The 17,407-nt window shown below is 38.2% G+C and overlaps 1 protein-coding gene across 2 annotated transcripts in view; it reads right to left on the bottom strand.

Annotated features, from left to right (window-relative positions):
• LOC120244908 (protein argonaute-3) overlaps nt 1-17,407 on the bottom strand; it is a 127,465-nt gene that overhangs the window by 105,426 nt on the left and 4,632 nt on the right. For both annotated transcript variants that reach the window (XM_039251692.1, XM_039251693.1), the window contains exon 2: nt 16,845-17,056. In XM_039251692.1, coding sequence (XP_039107623.1) covers nt 16,845-16,863 — 19 coding nt within the window. In that variant the 5' untranslated portion in view covers nt 16,864-17,056. The remainder of the gene's footprint in view (nt 1-16,844; nt 17,057-17,407) is intronic.

Genomic DNA, 17,407 nt, shown 5'->3' with positions numbered 1-17,407 from the left:
GGAAGGAAGGAAGGAAGGAAGGAAGGAAGGAAGGAAGGAAGGAGGGAGGGAGGGAAGGAAGGAAGGAAGGAAGGAGGGAAGGAAGGAAGGAAGATGGGGTGCCTAAGTGGCTAAGTCAGTTGAGCGTCCGCTCTTGATTTCAGCTTAGGTCATGACCCCAGGGTCATGGGATCGAGCCCTATGTCGGACTCTGCACTAAGTACGGAGCCTACTTAAGATTCTCTGTCCCTTTCCCCGACTTGCATTCTCTTCCTCTAAAATAAAAAATAATTTAAAAAATAATAAAAATAAAAATATAAGATTATATAGTTTCTTTGATCACTATCCATCCTTTACAACCCCAGTAGTCTCTCTTCTTGAAGTTTTGGATTTGTCTTTTGTTATTCTAGTGTATGTCATTAAGTAGTGTTACACAAAAAGGCATGGATTTTCCATTTAAAATATGTCTGTTACGTTCATATACAAACAACCTGAATTGAACCCATACCTTTAACAATCTGACCTTCAAATATCCATAGACATGGCATCTAAAATTTGGTATTATGGATTGCTTTTTCTGTATACGTTCTTTATATTTGAGACTTGAAAAGCCATAAATGTCCTTACGTGGTTCTCTTTCTGTTGGGTTTGCCTGGAACATAATATATGTTCAGTTTCCAGTTGAGATCAATATTTCAGAAGGGTTTCTTCTGTTATTTCTTTATTCATTTTTTATCTTTTTCAAACACCTCTAAAATTTGCTTTCAGTAGGCTGCACGTATGGATTCTATAGCCAACCCAGTTGCTACTACAACCCTGTAAATATAGTTGTTTTTAAATATTTGTTTCATAATCTGCAACCAACAACTTCAGTATCTGAAGTCTGTGATTCTGTTTTGTCTGTTGTCTTTCTTGCTCATGGTATCTTGTTAATATGTATATCTAGAGGGTCACTGTACATGAAGAGTAGTTTGTACAAATACTTTGAAAACTAGGATAAAGATATATTCCTCAAGAAAAGATCTTCATTTGTTTCTGTCAGGTACATGAATACTACCAGTCCAGTGCAACTTAAAACAAATGCAAGATGACAGTTTAGGCTTCCAGTGAGAGTTGTCCATTTCAAGATTATGCTCACCCTGATATAGCCATCTGAGGGTCCCAGCTTATGGCACAGAAGTCTCTTCTATACCCTCATGTGCAGACTCTGGACTTTAGTTTCTGTTCACTCCACACCTTCAAGGCATCAAAATTTAATGTTTCCAAAACCAGCAAATGCCCTCAGGGAAAAAATGGCTTTTAAGGTCATTACTTTTCTAGGTTTCCTTTTCTCTTCCATTTTGGCCTGGCAATTACAGGCATACACCAAAAAACTGAATTTCTTCCTATAAAATACCTCTTGGTTTTTATTTTTATTTATCTTTAAATATTTATTTTGAGAGAGGGACAGTGAGAATCCCAAGCAGAGTCTGTGCTGTTAGCAGAGAGCCTGAAACAGGGCTGGGTCATATGAACCACGAGACGACAATCAAAGGCAAAATCAAAAGTTGGATGTTTAAAAAAAAAAAAAAAGTTGGATGTTTAACTGAGCCACCTAAGCACCCTAAACTTCTTAGAATATGCTTAAACATCTTTCGAAGTAATTTTTTCAGATTTTTTTAAATGTTTTATTTATTTCTGAGAGAGAGAGAGACAGCATGAGCAGGGGAGGGTCAGAGAGGGAGAGGGAGAAACAGAATCTGAAGAAGGCTCCTGAGCTAGCTGTTAGCACAGAGCCCAACGCGGGTTGGGATTCTCGAATCCATGAACCATGAGATCGTGACCGGAGCCAGTCGGACGCTTAACCGACAGAGCCACTCAGGCGCCCCCAGATTATTTTTATACAGGAAATATTTACACTAGGTCCCCCAAACGCAATACAGCCTTTTTTTTTTTTTAAAAAAAAGCAAGACAATGTGTGAAGTTTCAAGTTACACTGCAATGCAATTGGTAGAATATCAGTCATCACACATACAGATTTTTTTTAAATTTAATGTTAATTTACTTTTGAGAGAGACAGGTAGACAGAGTGTGAACAGGGGAGGGGCAGAGAGAGAGGGAGACACAGAATCTGACACAGGCTCCAGGTTCTGAGCTGTGAGCACAGAGCCTGTCATGGGGCTTGAACTCACAAACAGCAAGATCATGACCTGAGCTGAAGTTGGATGTTCAACCGACTAAGCCACCCAGGCGCCCTCAAGATTTGTTCTTTAAGTAATCTCTACACCCAATGTGGGGCTTGAACCAACACACCAAGATTGAGAGTTGCATACTCTACCAACTAACCCAGTCAAGTACTCCACATACAAGTTTTTTAAGGCCTGCTAGTAAGTACCTATGAAGGGAATGTACTACCGGTGCTTTAAAAAAAAAAAAAAAAAAGAAGGGGCACCAGGGTGGCTCAGTCGGTTAAGCGTCTGACTTTGGCTCAGGTCATGATCTCATGGTTCGTGGGTTCGAGCCCCACATTGGGCTCTGTGCGGACACCTATCCCAGAGCCTGCTTCGGATTCTGTGTCTCCCTCTCTCTCTGACCCTCCCCTGATTATACTCTCTCTCTCTCTCTCTCAGATATAAATAAAACATAAAAAAAAAAAAAGTCATGAAGTCTTGTGGTAACCACAAAGCAAAACCCTACAGTAGACATACAAAAGATAAAAAGAAAGGAATCTAAGTACCCATTAAAGAAAATCATCAGGGGCACCTGGGTGGCTCAGTCAGTTAAGTGTCTGACTTCGGCTCAGGGCATGGTCCCACGGTTCATGGGTTCAAGCCCCGCGTTGGGCTCTGTGCTGACAGCTACCTCAGAGCCTGGAGCCTGCTTCAGATTCTGTATCTCCCTCTCTCTCTGACCCTCCCCTGCTCACGCTGTCTCTCTCTCTCTCAGAAGTAAAAAAAACATTAAAAAAAATAAAGAAAATCATCAAAGCACAAAGGAAGAGAGCAGAAAAGAAAGCATGGGAGGAAATACATAACAGCCTGAAAACAATTAGCAAAATAGCAATTAAGTACATACTCATCAATAATTACTTTAACTGTAAACAGACTAAGACATAAAGTGGAGAGGCTGAATGGATTAAAATAAACAACAACGGGGCACCTGGGTGGCTCAGTCGGTTAAGCGACCAACTTCAGCTCAGGTCATGACCTCATGGTTCGTGGGTTCCAGCCCCACGTCGGGCTCTGTGCTGACAGTTCAGAGCCTGGAGCCTGTCTTCGGATTCTGTGTCTCCCTCTCTCTCTGACCCTCCCCTGCTCATGCTGTCTCTATCTCTCTCTCAAAAATAAATAAAACATTTAAAAAAATTAAAAGCAAAACAAAACAAAAACCAAACAAGACTTACCTATATGCTGCCTACTAGAGACTCACTTCACATGTAAAGACACACAGATATTTTAAGTGAAGGGCTGAAAAAAATATATTCCATGCAAATGAAAATCAAAAAATCATCTCCAAGACTGATGTCAAGGAGTTTACCGCCTATATATTCTTCAGTTTTCTCAATACCATTTATTGAAGAGACAGGCTGTCCTTTCCCCACTAAATGTCTTGGCACCTTTGTGACCATATACGTGTGGGTTTATTCCCTAGTTCTCTATTTTGTTCCACTGACTTCTGTAACTCTTTTTGTGCCAATACCATACTGTTTTGATTACTACAGCTTTGTAAAATAGTGTGAAATCAGGGAACATGATGCCTCCAGTTTTCTTCTTTCTCAAGGCTGCTTTGGCTATTTGTGGTATTCTGTGGTTTGATACAAATTTTTGGATTGTTTGTTCTACTTCTGTGGAAAATGCCACTGAATTTTGACAGGCACTGCACTGAACCTGTAGACTGCTTTTAGGTAGTATGGACATTTTTACAATATTAATTTTTCCAATCCATAAGCATTTTCCATTTATTTGTGTTGTCTTCAATTTCTTTTATCAATGTCTTACAATTTTCAGTATATACATCTTTCATCTCTTTGGTTAAATTTAGTCCTGGGTATTTTATTCTTTTTGATTCAACTGTAGGTGATATTGATTTCTTAATTTCTCTGATAGATCCTTACTTAGGCATAAAAAATGCAACAAATTTTTGTATATTGATTTTGTATACTGCAACTTTACTGAATTCATTTACTAGCTATAACAGGTTTTTCTTGGAGTCTTTCAGGTTTTCTAGATATAATATCATGTCATCCACAAATAGTGTTATCTATACTGTTTCCTTTTTGAAATGTCTTACTTTTGTTTGCCGAATTGTTCTGCTAGTAGTTCTAGTACTATGCTGAATAAAAATGGCAAGAGTAGGCATCTTTGTCTTGATACTGACTTCAGAGGAAAAACTTTCAGCTTTTCACTGTTGAATATGATATTGGCTGTGGCTTTATCATATATGGCCTTTATTATGTTGAGGGATGTTCAGTTGCTGAGGTATGTTCAGTTGCCTTATTTAAAAAATGAGATAAAACCTGGGGTTGGCTCAGTCAGCTAAGCATCCAACTTCGGTTCGGGTCATGATCTCATGGTACGTGAGTTCAAGCCCTGCATTGGCTCTTTGCTGTTAGAACGGAGGCTGCTTGGGATTCTCTGTCCCCCTCTCTCTGCCCCTCCCCTGCTCTCTCTGTCAAAAATAAATGCTTTAAAAAATGAGATAAAACTATGCATTCTAGATGTGCGTGGCACTAAGTTATAAAAAAAACTGTAGCTCTTCAACAAACATTAACAGGCATCTACCACATTTCACACAATACGCTAAGTGCACTTCCCTGCATTAAGCACCTACTATTTGGGATGGAAGTACAGAGGGAAGCAGGTATATAGAAATTTTGCCCCTTAATATCAATTTCAGAAGTAGACTTAACCAAACCAAAAGGTAAGAATTGTTTTTCTGACTGTTGATATTTACTGCCAAACTGTTGTGGGAACACATCATTATCACTTGCTCTCTCTTACCCTCTGTAGAATTAGGCATTACAGTTTCAAAATACCTTTTATGTGTTAAAAATTAACTTTCTGCTGTTTTATTTACATATGATTACTATCAAGACTGGTTTAAAAATATTTTGCTGTTCTATATCCCCTATTCTCTTATGAATCTCACTGCTCCCATAGATAATTCCTTTAAAAAAAATTTTTTGTGTGTGTTTATTTTTGAGAGAGAGTGTGAGAGCAAGGAGGGGAGGGGCAAAAAGAGGGAGACACAGAATTTGAAGCAGACTCCAGGCTCTGAGCAGTCAGCACAGAGCCCGATGCAGGGCTTGAACCCACCAACTGCAAGATCATGACCTAAGCCAAAGTCGGACTATTAACCCACTGAGCCACCCAGCCACCCCAGATAATTCCTTTTTTTTAAAAGTAGGCTCCATGCCCAACGTGGCACTTGAACTCACAATCCTGAGATAAAGACACATTCTCTACTGACTGAGCCAGGCAGGTACCCCCCACCCAGATAATCTTTTAAAAAATCAAAAACAGGGGTGCCCTGGTGGCTCAGTTGGTTAAGCATCAGACTTCAGCTTGGGTCATGATCTCACAGGTCATGAGTTTGAGCCCTGCATCAGGCTCTGTGCTGACAGCGCAGAGCCCACAGCCTGCTTGGATTCTGTGTCTTCCTGTCTCTCTGCCCCTCCCTCCTGCATGCTCTGTCTCTGTCTCTTTCTCTCAAAAATAAATAAACAGTAAAAAAAATTTAGTAAAAAATAAAAAAACAAAGGGGTGCCTGGCTGGCTCAGTCAAAGGAGCATGTGATTCTTGACCTCACGGTTGTGAGTTTGAGCTCCATGCTAGGTGTAAAAATTAAATAAATAAAACTTTAAAATAAAAAACATAAAAAGTCATATCTACTTTAAATATTTATTGAACATTATGTTCAAATTTTTTTTAAAGTTTTATATAAACTTTTATTTTTTTCACTTTTTTTATTGCTTTTTGATCTTTATTTACTTATTTATTTACAGTTTATTGTCAAATTAGTTTCCACATAACACTCAGTGCTCATCCCCACAAGTGTCCTCCTCCATGCCCATCCCCCCCCATGTTCAAATTTTTTTAATGTTTATTTATTTTTTAGAAACAGACAGAGTGGGAGTGGGAGAGGGGCAGAGAGAGAGGGAGACACAGAATCTGAAGCAGGCTCCAGGTTCTGACCTGTCAGCATAGAGCCTAACATGGGGCTTGAACCTACCAACCAAAGATCGTGACTTGAGATGAAACCAGACACTTAACTGACTAAGCCACCCAGGCACCCCAAGGTTCAAGTTTTCGTAGACACATAGATTAAATAATAGGTCAGTTATTTGCTTTAACTAGTTCCTAACGTATTGTGGGGGGATATCCCAACTTTAATATTTAAAGTTAACATTAACAACAATAGCTAACCTGTCTTAAATATTTGAAATACATTGTGATTTCTCACAATATAATTTTAAGGAAGGTCCTATATTATAATGAGGAACTTAAAGCACAGGAAGGTTAAAAAACATATTCACAGAAAGTGCTAAAGCTAGGATTTGCAAATAGTCTGATGTAAAGACTGCATTTTTAATCACTACACTACAAACTAACATTTGGTTAAAGTCTATCATTCATTAAATCATTCATTCATTCATGGGCTCATCAATTTGTCCAAAAAATATTTATTGCCTCTAATTGTCAAGCATTGTTCAGACTCAGGTGAACAATTTTAATAATTAATAATATTAATAAAGACCTGGTTTTCATGAAGATTTTTATGCGAGGGTTGGATGGGGGCAGATTATATTGCATTTCTTTTTTGCAAATCAGATAGTAGTAACTGTTACAAAGAAAAATAAAAAATGTTAAGGTGATAGAAGGAAGGGGAGTTGGAACAGAATAGGTAGTTAACTATTTTAGACAGGTTTGTCAAAGAAGGCCTCTTTGAAAGGGTGACAAGTAAGCTTTAAGAAAACAGAGGAAGTGAGGAAACAAGTCATATGGACATCTGGAAGAACATTCCAGGCTGAGTTAAAATCAAATATAAAGGAAAAAACAGAAGCTTGCTTGGTGAGCAAAGAGACCATTATGCCTGGACCATAGTGAGGAAGAAGAGAGTAAGAGATGAGGTCAGAGAGATAATGGGAGATTAGATCACACAGGATTTGTAAACCATCATGAGGTCTTCGGACTGTATTCTGAGACATAAGAAACCAATAAAGGTTTCTGGTTCAAGAAGCATTATGATCTGACTTAAACTTTTTTTTTTAAATGATCACTCAGGTGGCTATATGGAAAACTACATGTAAATCAAGGTACCAGCAGAGAGACCAGTTAGTAGGCTAGATGATTGTCCAGTGAAGGATAATGTTGGCTAGGGCTGGGAAGTAGCAGTTGGGGGAAAGATGCTGATGTGGAAAATACTTACAAGGTAGACCTGATGGGAACTGCTAACGGACTAGGTGTGTGGTATGAGAGAAAAGAGCTCTCACGGGTTTGGTTTTGTTTTTTGGTCTAAGCAACTGAAAGAATGCAAATGTCCTGTACTGAATTACGAAAGACTCAGTGATGGGAGCAAGTCTGGAGGGGAAATTAAGAGGATTTTTAGGACATGCTAAGTTTGAGAGGTCTATACAACTATTGTCTAATAGGCAGTTAGATGGGTATAAAGTTCAAGGAAGAGGTCCAGGCTAGAGTCATAAAGGTGAGTCATAAAGGTGAGGGTCTTCCACATATCAGCGGTATTTGAAATCACTGGATTAGTGATTACCCAATCTATAGTGGGATACAGAAGAACACTAAACCCTGGGTTACTCCTAATGGTTAGAGATTAGGGAAATGAAAAGGGCATAGCAAAGGAGGCAGAAAAGTGATATCCAGTAAGGTTGAGGAGGGCTTGGAGAGAGTCACAGTTAGGAAGAAGTGGAAAAAAGAGGGCTTCAAAAAGGAAGCAACTTATAATCAAATAAAGCCAAATAAAATGAAGATTTGGGAACTGATTATTAGGTTTAGCAAACTCTGTTGACCTTGATAAGAGCAATTTCAACAGAGTGGTAGGGACAAAACCTTGCCTGGAGTAAGTTCAAAAGGAAAACCCTGAATATAATCAAGACTTTAGGTCCTAGTAGTTTACAGTAAATTCAAAGGAGTATGTGAAGGGAGCCTGGGTGGCTCAGATGGTTAAGCGACCAACTCTTGATTTTGGCTCGGGTTATGATCTTGAGGTTCGTGAGATCGGGTCCTCTGCTGGGCTCTGTGCTGACAGCACGAAGCCTGCTTGGGATTCTCTCTCTCTTCCCCTCTCTCTGGCCCTCCCCCACTAGCATGCTCAAACTCTCTCTCTTAAAATAAATAAACATGAAAAAAAAATGAAAAAAGAACAAAGGAACATGTTATTACACCATGAAGATGGAACCAGCAAAATCCAGACTGTGAGAAACTCTAAAAGGACAAACAATCCATAAACTGAACAGGGAAGAATTATAGAAAACTTACAGATTAAAAGACACATTCACCATGAATGGATAAAAAAGATGTAGTATACACACAATGGAATATTAGTCAGCCACATAAAAGGAGGAAATCATGTCACTTGCAACAACGTAGTTGGATCCAAAGGTATAATGCTAAATGAAATTAGAGAAAGACAAATACATTATGATTTCACACATATGTGGAACTGAAGAAATGAAACAGAGAGACAAAAAAACTTTTAAAGTATTTTTTTATTTTAGTTTTTTAAATTTCTTTTGAAGTTTATTTACTTTGAAAAATGAAATTTGAACACTGACCAAATATTTGATGTAAAGGAATATTATCATTATTTTGCTGTGATAATGGTACTATGGTTTATTTAAAGACTCTGTATTTTTTATAAGTACTTAGTAGATACTTATGAATGAAATAGCATTATGACTCCAATATGCTTCAAAAAAGTACAAGGGATGGGAAATTAGAAAAGACACAATTGGATGTGGGCTGAGGATTATTGGGTTTGGATCATGGGTACATGGTAGCTTATTTATATAATTCTGCATATTTATAAATCTGTATAATAAAATGTCTTTAAAAATGGGAAGAGAAGTGCCATTTCCTTTGCATACTTAAACACTTTTTTACCACCCATTGTACAGACAAGGAAATTAAGGTTAAGGAAGATTAAATGCACTGCCCAAAGTCACAGTTACTTTTTTTAAATAGACTTAGTCTGCCTCACTCACTATCAACACCCCCACACCAGAGTGGTACATCTGTTACAATCACTGAATCTACAATGACACATCATTATCAAGTCAGTTAATTTGAGAGCAAGGATTTGTCTCCAAAACCCATTCTTTGTGCACTATATTACACTGCCAATTTTTTTTCCATTATTTTGCTGGGTGTTATTTATATAAACTGGCAAAAGACCAAAATTGTTTTATGAATAAGCAATGTAACAAACTACTGTTATTATAAAATCATCAAGTTTAAATATAAAAAAATATTTTCATGTAGACTAATGAAGAAACAATTCTGTCAATACAACAAATTATTACCTCCAGTGAAGCACACTTCAGTTATTTAACAAATACATACACTGCCTACTAGATTCGAAAATACATGGGGTGCTTGGGTGGCTCAGTTGGTTAAGCGACTGACTTCGGCTCAGGTCATGATCTCATGGTTCGTGGGTTCGAGCCCTGCATCAGGCTCTGTGCTGACAGTTCAGATCCTGGAGCCTGCTTCAGATTCTGTATCTCTCTCTCTCTCTCTTCCCTTTCCCTGAAGCCTGCATTCTGTCTCTCTCTTAAAAATAAATAAACATAAAAAACAAACTTAAAGAAAATACAAGAGTGCCTGAATGGCTCAGTTGCTTGAGTGTCTGACTTTGGCTCAGGTCATACGTGATCTCAAGGTCCAGGAGTTTGAGCCCCACATCAGGCTCTGTGCTGACAGCTCAGAGTCTGGAGCCTGCTTCACATTCTGTCTTCCTCTTTCTCTGCCCCTCTTCTGCTTGCATTCTCTCTCTTTCTCTCTCTCTCTCTCTCTCTCTCTCAAAAATAAACAAACATTAAAAAAAAAGAAAATATAATTACATAGAAATACAAAGAACTATCTTGGACTTCTCTCCACTTCAAATGTTTCTTTCAATAGTTACAGTACAAACTGGCTAATATCAACTAACCACATTAAACTTCAAACATAAAACCACATGTGTTCAAAGCATATTTTTATGTATGTTGTTCACTGACCTAACAATCTAACATGTACTAGTTGAGAGTCCAAAGCCAAATAACAGCCTATAGTAAATGTGAATGATGAAAAATAAGCAGTGAATAAATCAACTACAGCATATACTACAGTCTATTACCAAAATAATGGATTTTCATTGGGAACTTCTGCTACAATAATCATGGAATACACCTTGTTTCAACAATTCTATTTCTAGGAATTAATCCTAAAGCAATTATTGGACCACTATACAAACATATATGACAGAATACTTACCAAAATTTCATTTACAACGAAAAACAAAAAGAATGAAACCTAAACCATCATCAATGAAACTGAAATATGCACTCAGTAAAGACTATCACACTGCTATAAAAATATAAGTATTATTATGAAAAAATGCCCAGGACACATTACTGAGTTAGAAAAAAGGAGGTTAAAGGGCCCCTAGGTAGCTCAGTGAGTTCAGTGCCTGACTCCTGAATTGGGCTCAGGTCATGATCCCAGAGTTGTGGGATTGAGCCCTGCAACGGCTCCACATCGAGCACGGAGCCTGCTTAAGATTCTCTCTCTCTCCCTACCCCCTCTCTCCCTCTCTTCTTCTGCCCCTCTTCCCTGCTCACATTCTCTCTAAAATTTAAACAACATGATGGGCTGGATGGCTGGAAAAATATACAAGAGAGATAGGTAGATGTCTGGAAAAATATACAAGAAAAAATTAGCAATGGTTTTAACTGGAGGATAGGGTCATATTATTTTTACTTTCTATTTTAGACTTTCCTATATCGTTTGCTTTTTAAAATAATAAACAATGGGGCGCCTGGGTGGCTCAGTCAGTTAAGCCAATCTGATTTCAGATTAGGTCGTGATCTCACAATTCTGGAGTTCAAGCCCCACATCAGGCTCTCTGTTGTCAGAGTGGCTCTCTCTTTGGATCCTCTGTCCCCCTTTCTCTATGTCCTCCCCCACTTGTGGGCATGCCCTCAAAAATAAACATTAAAAAAAAATAATAATAAAGTAAGTATTTTTATTGTCAGGAAAACATTTTATTTTTGTTTTGGAAAAAAAAGAAATATATTGTGTTGTTCTCAAAATTTGACATAATAAAATGCCTCTTTTACAACATAAACCCATAAGGCTAAGTAGTAAACATTAGCAAGAGATTTCAGTACCTCCAACCTACTAATTCTACCTATTCATTCAATGAACTTATACAAACAGTGCACTTATTACCATGTTTCATTTATTATATTCACTATAGCCTAATAATCACTTGTAGAACATTCAGCCTGCTGAGGGTAAAATTTCTCAGATGGCAGTACTGGGGAGTTATTTTTAAAAAGGCATTGTGCCCCTTGAAAACAAGAGAGGACATGGCTCACGTAAGTCCTGCCCTATGGAAATGCTTTGAGATTTATTTCAGAATTAAAGGTTGGGTAGCTTTTGAAAAACTTTTGAGTATCCAAGCAAAAATTTGAGAAAATTTTTGGTGCGTCTGGGTGCCTCAGGTCATGATCTCATGGTTTGAGAGTTTGAGCCCCGCATCAGGCCCTGTGCCGACAGCTCAGAGCCTGGATCCTGCTTCCGATTCTGTGTCTCTATCTCTGCCCCTCCCCCATTGGCACTCTGTCTCTTGCCAAAAAAAAAAAAAAAAAAAACATAAAAAATTTTTGAGTTATTTTAGAGTAATGCCACATTTATGTTAAATATAGAGAGATCAGCTCCTAATTTAGAAGCCAGAACTTTGTTTCAAAAAGTAAAAAGACTTCATTGCTAAGGTATTAATCCATTTTGCAATCTATTCTTTAACCTTTTTTTTAAAATTCAGAGACACACTAATGAACTTCAGTTAAAATACTAAGTTTTGGTAATGATTCAAAAATATTATTATGTAAACCTACAATTGAGAACATTTTCTTGCAAAATTTCTTCCACAAATGAAAAATATAAAAATAACTCATGTTTATATTCTACAGGTACTTCCGATTTCTCAAGAACTTGACAATTTAGAAATAATGTAGAAAATAACTGGTGATACAAAAGAATTCTCCCAAATTATTTCACTATTATTTCATAATAATATATTTCATAAAATAAACAATTTTTTATTGTAACCAAACCACAAAAAGCTCACATTAAGAGAAAACATCAGTTGTATAACATGGTTTTGCTAAACCTCAATAATCTTTTTTTTTTTTTTTTTAAAGCAACGAGTAGTCAAAGAAAGTTGTTAATATTAACACAGATAATGGCAGAAAACTACAGAAACTCCAAATACAGAAAGGCTGTTCATGTATCCTAACAGCATAACCATTATGGTTGAAAAACCACACAATATTCTTTCTCACATCTGTTTTGTTAACGAGCCAAGAATGGGGGTCTATTGGGTATCCTAGACAACTGAATTAGAAGTAGGAATGTCTGGTGAATACTGTTTATCCCAACAAATGAAGACTAAATAGGTTTGGGAAGGATACTATTTTTAAATTATATTTTTAGTTTTATTTTCCCAAAAAGAGAACTATCACTTGCCTTATTCTCTCACCTATTAAAAAAAAAAACAACCTATAAATTACTTTACATTCTAGTTTTAAGTATTATAAGAGAAAATGTTTTCTTAGATTAATGAAATGTTTATCTTTCAGGTAGACCCTCAAGTATTTAAAGACTATAAAAATCAATGTGAAAAAGATGCTTGTAATATAAACCAACATAGTATTCAACCAGAATACAATAGTTTATGACAGTTTGGCAAGAATTCTATTCTGAACTAGGGTTTTTCCATATACACAGAGGACTCTTCCAGGAAATATCCCCTTTACAGGGCCCCAGGCCTCTTCGCATGCTATCAGGCCAGGCTTATAGAACCAAGCAAACACAATGTTCCCACTGGAAAACACAAATTAAGATAAATTAAATCTAAATTGACAACACAGTACGTAAAAATCTCCAAAAGAGCAAAAGGGTGTAGCAGCTTGAAATCATTTCATTCATTCTAGCCTCTTTCCTAATTACTTAATTCCTTAATTTTTAAAAATAGATTTACTAGTTTAAAATTTGGCTTAGAAATTTAAAAAGTGATCAGGGTGATGGAATCACAGATAATTTTTAAGGGTCTTTATCATGTTAATTAAATTACATTTGAGGGTTACCTATATGTTTTTTCTTCTTTAGTCTTCATGGAGAAGAACAAAATTGTTTCTTGCCTCAAATTCTAAAACAAAGCAAAATAATCACCCATATTTTTGTAAGTCCCACTGCCAATCAAGAGCAGCAAATACTAGAAAAACAATTATCATGGCCACTCAAGAGCAGCATAACGTAAAATTTAAGTACCAACCAAGTAGAAAAACCTTTTCTATGTCCAAAATTCAGGTTCTCCAGACAGAGCAGCATTTGACACTTTTTTCTTCAAGACAAAAATCTACAAGTGAGAAAACTTACATTCCAAAATGATTAAAAAAGGATTATTTTAAATACTAAACTGAGAACCTAATGGCATTATATATTTTAGTAATTTGAGTCCACAACTTCAATTCATCTCATTCAAATCTAGTTTCCATATATGCAACTTCTGTTCCTTTGGAACTTGTTCTCAAATGATTTTTCTAGATTTTTATTATTAAAGAAATGTAGAGGCTTAAGACTACCATGCAGATATAAAAATATCATTAACAAATACGGTCTACTCATTCCTTGTAAAAGACAACTATGAAACACGTCAAATCACTTTGCAGATCATTAAAGTAACAGTGTTTTTCTTTCACTGTAGGTAAGTACATATCCTTCTGCCCTAAACAGTAGTCTGACTTTACCTAAAAATACAGACTAGAATAGTAAGGTCCTAAAAAATTGCTACTCATGAGAACTCCTATCTCAATTGACATCTCTGCTTCTTCTATTCATACTTTATTTGGAGTTAAAACTTAATGCTTTTAAGGGTGCCTCTGTAGAGCATGCAACTCTTGATCCTGGGGTTGTAAACTCAACCCCCACATGAGGTATAGACATTACTTAAAAAAAAAAAAAACCCTTTGTAAACAAAAACAAAACATATACTTTTAGTCCAAATGTAACTAAACCATAAAAAACAGGGTTTCATCAGAAGTACCCCTAGGCACAGATGCAAAACTACTGTATATTTAAAAACCAGTTGTGCCACTTTTCTGGTGAAATCAAAGTTCACATAGTACTAAATCAGTACATTATAGAGAACACCCTTAAAAGTCACTTAAAATATTATATGCAAAAAGGAAGGACAAATGTTAACTTTTAGGGAGAGACAATTATATAGTATTTGTATCCTAAGTCTTCCAATGTAAAATATAAGTATATGTATCCACCCAACAACTAGCATTTAAAGTATCTTGTCATAATTCCTAAGAATATACACACAAACACTTCAAAAAAAATTGGTACAAAGATCCAAAATTGACTCAAAAGACTATCAGAGAACATTAATGTCTAAAAAAAATTTTTTAAGTAATCTCTACACCCAAGTTGGGGCTCAAACTCACGACCCAGAGATCAAGCATCACATGCTCTACAGACTGAGCCACCCAGGCTCACCTATATTTAAAATTTTTAAACCAAAATATGTACCTGTCAAATTATTTTCTTTTTAATGACTTCAAAGTAACCTCCACATCCAAGGTGGGGCTCTAACTCACAATGCTGAGATCAAGAATCACACACTCCATTGACTGAACCAGCCAGGTTACCCCTATACCTGTCAGATTCCTGATTTAAAACTTAGTTGCACATTTTGCCCAAGTATGCTTTCAATTTCACATGCAGCAGAACAATTACATGTAAGTCTCAGGAAGAATGAAAATTGTTTTTGATGATGACAATCTTGAGCCAGACTATATTTTTATCTTCATTACTAGAGTTAATCATGTATAAACTTCACTGAAGAACAAAGTTTTGAGTTTCAAGATATCTAAGATAACATAGACATTATCTAACTCCACCTCCCCGGATGTGAAGACAATTTAATGTTTATAAATTGAAGCAATAACACATGCAAAAAAGACATAAAACTTAACTATAGCTCAAGAATTCATAGGAGCACTTACTGAATCATACTTGGCTACTTGGACCAGCTGGCTATGTGGCTGGACTTCAGAAATATTTTCTAAGATTTTGTCCATACACTGAGGCATAATTTCATATGAAAAACCCAAAGCAGAAAAAAAAACTTAAAAAAAATTGAACTATCTTTAAAAGTCTTAGGATAATTAATAAACTGTCTAACTTGCATGTTTTGTTTCCCAGGCTTGACAAAAGGACAGTTATGTAAAAGTTATCTATAGCTCTAGATTATCATATTCACTAAACAGTACAGTAGAAAACTAAAAAACAAAGGCAGGACATAGTTTCAGAAATACACAAACCAATAATTATCAAGTAAAAGTCTAAAACTCTTTACAATCTACAAAGTTTCCCTTAAGAAGATATGAAGACCACAATTAAATGAGAGCAAGCAAAAGAGAAATGGGAGAACCTGATAAGAGAAATTTCATATAATAAAACTTGTAATAAACCCCTCTTCTCATCCCATCTCTGCAAATCCTAAGTGCTGTTTGCATCTGCTGACAATTATACTTCTTAACCTAATCACAACAAGCCCTTTATCATCATTATGTCACTGGTTTCCTCTATATTTAAGTTTTTCTTATGCTCAAGCATCTCCCAAGTTGGCAAAATGAGATATGAGATTCAGGGACTTAATGGTCCCATCAGTAACATGACGCCCCCTCCCACCAATATTTTGAAAACTAACTTATAAATCTGTTACCATCTGAATAAAGCATACTTTCAAATTAAACATATTAAGTAGCACCCTTTGGAAAGCAAACCGTTATGTAACACCTACTTTATGTCTCTCAATTAATTACTTGACTTGAGAACCATAAAGAATGTTTTTTCTTTTTTCAAGGTAAGTACTGCCCAGGTTGCAATTTTTCAAGACTGCCGTTTTCCCAAGGAGAGAAAGGATTTTTTTTTTAATTCCAAATTTCCAAGAATATAATATCCGCTTCTCTAAGGAATAGGGGCTGAAAAAAATATATTGTCAGCAATTTTAAGATCCACCTCCTCACGTAAGCTGTAATCTGGGCCGATATGACATTTCTGAAATCCTCAGTAACTACATACCACGCTGTCGCAAATATCAGAAGAGAAATCGGGGATGGACGAAATGCCATCTTGCATTTGACGTTGTACTAATACCTATCTCAAACTTAGCACTCCTCCGTTATGTCAATGTAGCTTCACAACTACCTTAAGAGGTAAGAGAGCTGACTGCCCAGCGCCTCCATGGGACACACAACCCGGTTAAAGGACGCGCACGCCGTTGCACCTTCAACTGGAATAACAAAACCGACGACAAACCCTCCTAAACTCCAGGGAAAAAAAAAAAGGAGTCGTCTCTCCTGGAGATCCCCAAACTTCAATCCTTTAAGCAGTGCCCCCTCCCCGCAGTTTCGCCTACTCAGTGGCCCCGGGGAACTGCGGCGGAGCTGCGGGGAGGCGGAGGAGGGGCCGCGCGGGGGGCGGGGGAGAGCCGCCTGGCCCGCACACACTTCTCGCACCTGGGCTGGGGCGGAGGGAGCGACGATGCTCTGGGGACACCCCTACCCACCGGGTCAGCCGCTCGGACTCGCTCACCTGCGGAGCCGATTTCCATTCATGGAGCTGGGGGGAGTGCTTCGAGCGAGAAGGGCGCCCACCACTGGGGGCAACGAGGCAGCGCAGGGGGGCGACGCGGCGCGACAGGCACCCTCGTTCGGCCCCGAAGCGAGGTGGTGACGGCTTCTCCTCAGCTACCGCACTCCGAAAGCTCTCGTCAGGAAGAGCCGCCGTGGGGAGGCAGCATGAGACTAGGCGAGAGAAGGAGAAGCGTGAATCGAGGAGAGGAGATCCCAGTGCGGAACTTGCGTCGCCCGCGGCCGCTTACGCTCCCACTGCCCCTCCACGACTGCGGCGCAGCCGCCGACCTCCCCAGGGGCCGCCCCCGGAAGCCCGCTGGCGTCAGTTCCGCTGCCCGGACTCGCCCGACGTCCAAGCCTCGCCTCTCCGCCCCATAGCCGTGCGGGCGCGACGTCGGTGCGGGCGCGGCCGGCGCGGAGGAGGCGGGGGAGGCGTCGGGGAGCCGGAGCCGGGCCTGGGCGGAGCTTGGGACACGCGCGGCGGGCGGGCCCTCCCACGGTCTTCAGCACGGCTGTACCCGC

This window comes from Hyaena hyaena, unplaced genomic scaffold, assembly GCF_003009895.1.
Source record: "Hyaena hyaena isolate Hyena2069 unplaced genomic scaffold, ASM300989v1 scaffold_397, whole genome shotgun sequence".
In the NCBI taxonomy this organism is placed as follows: Eukaryota; Metazoa; Chordata; class Mammalia; order Carnivora; family Hyaenidae; genus Hyaena; species Hyaena hyaena.
The sequence above is the reverse complement of the archived record's forward strand: the minus strand, read 5'-3'. Positions and strand labels throughout refer to the sequence as shown.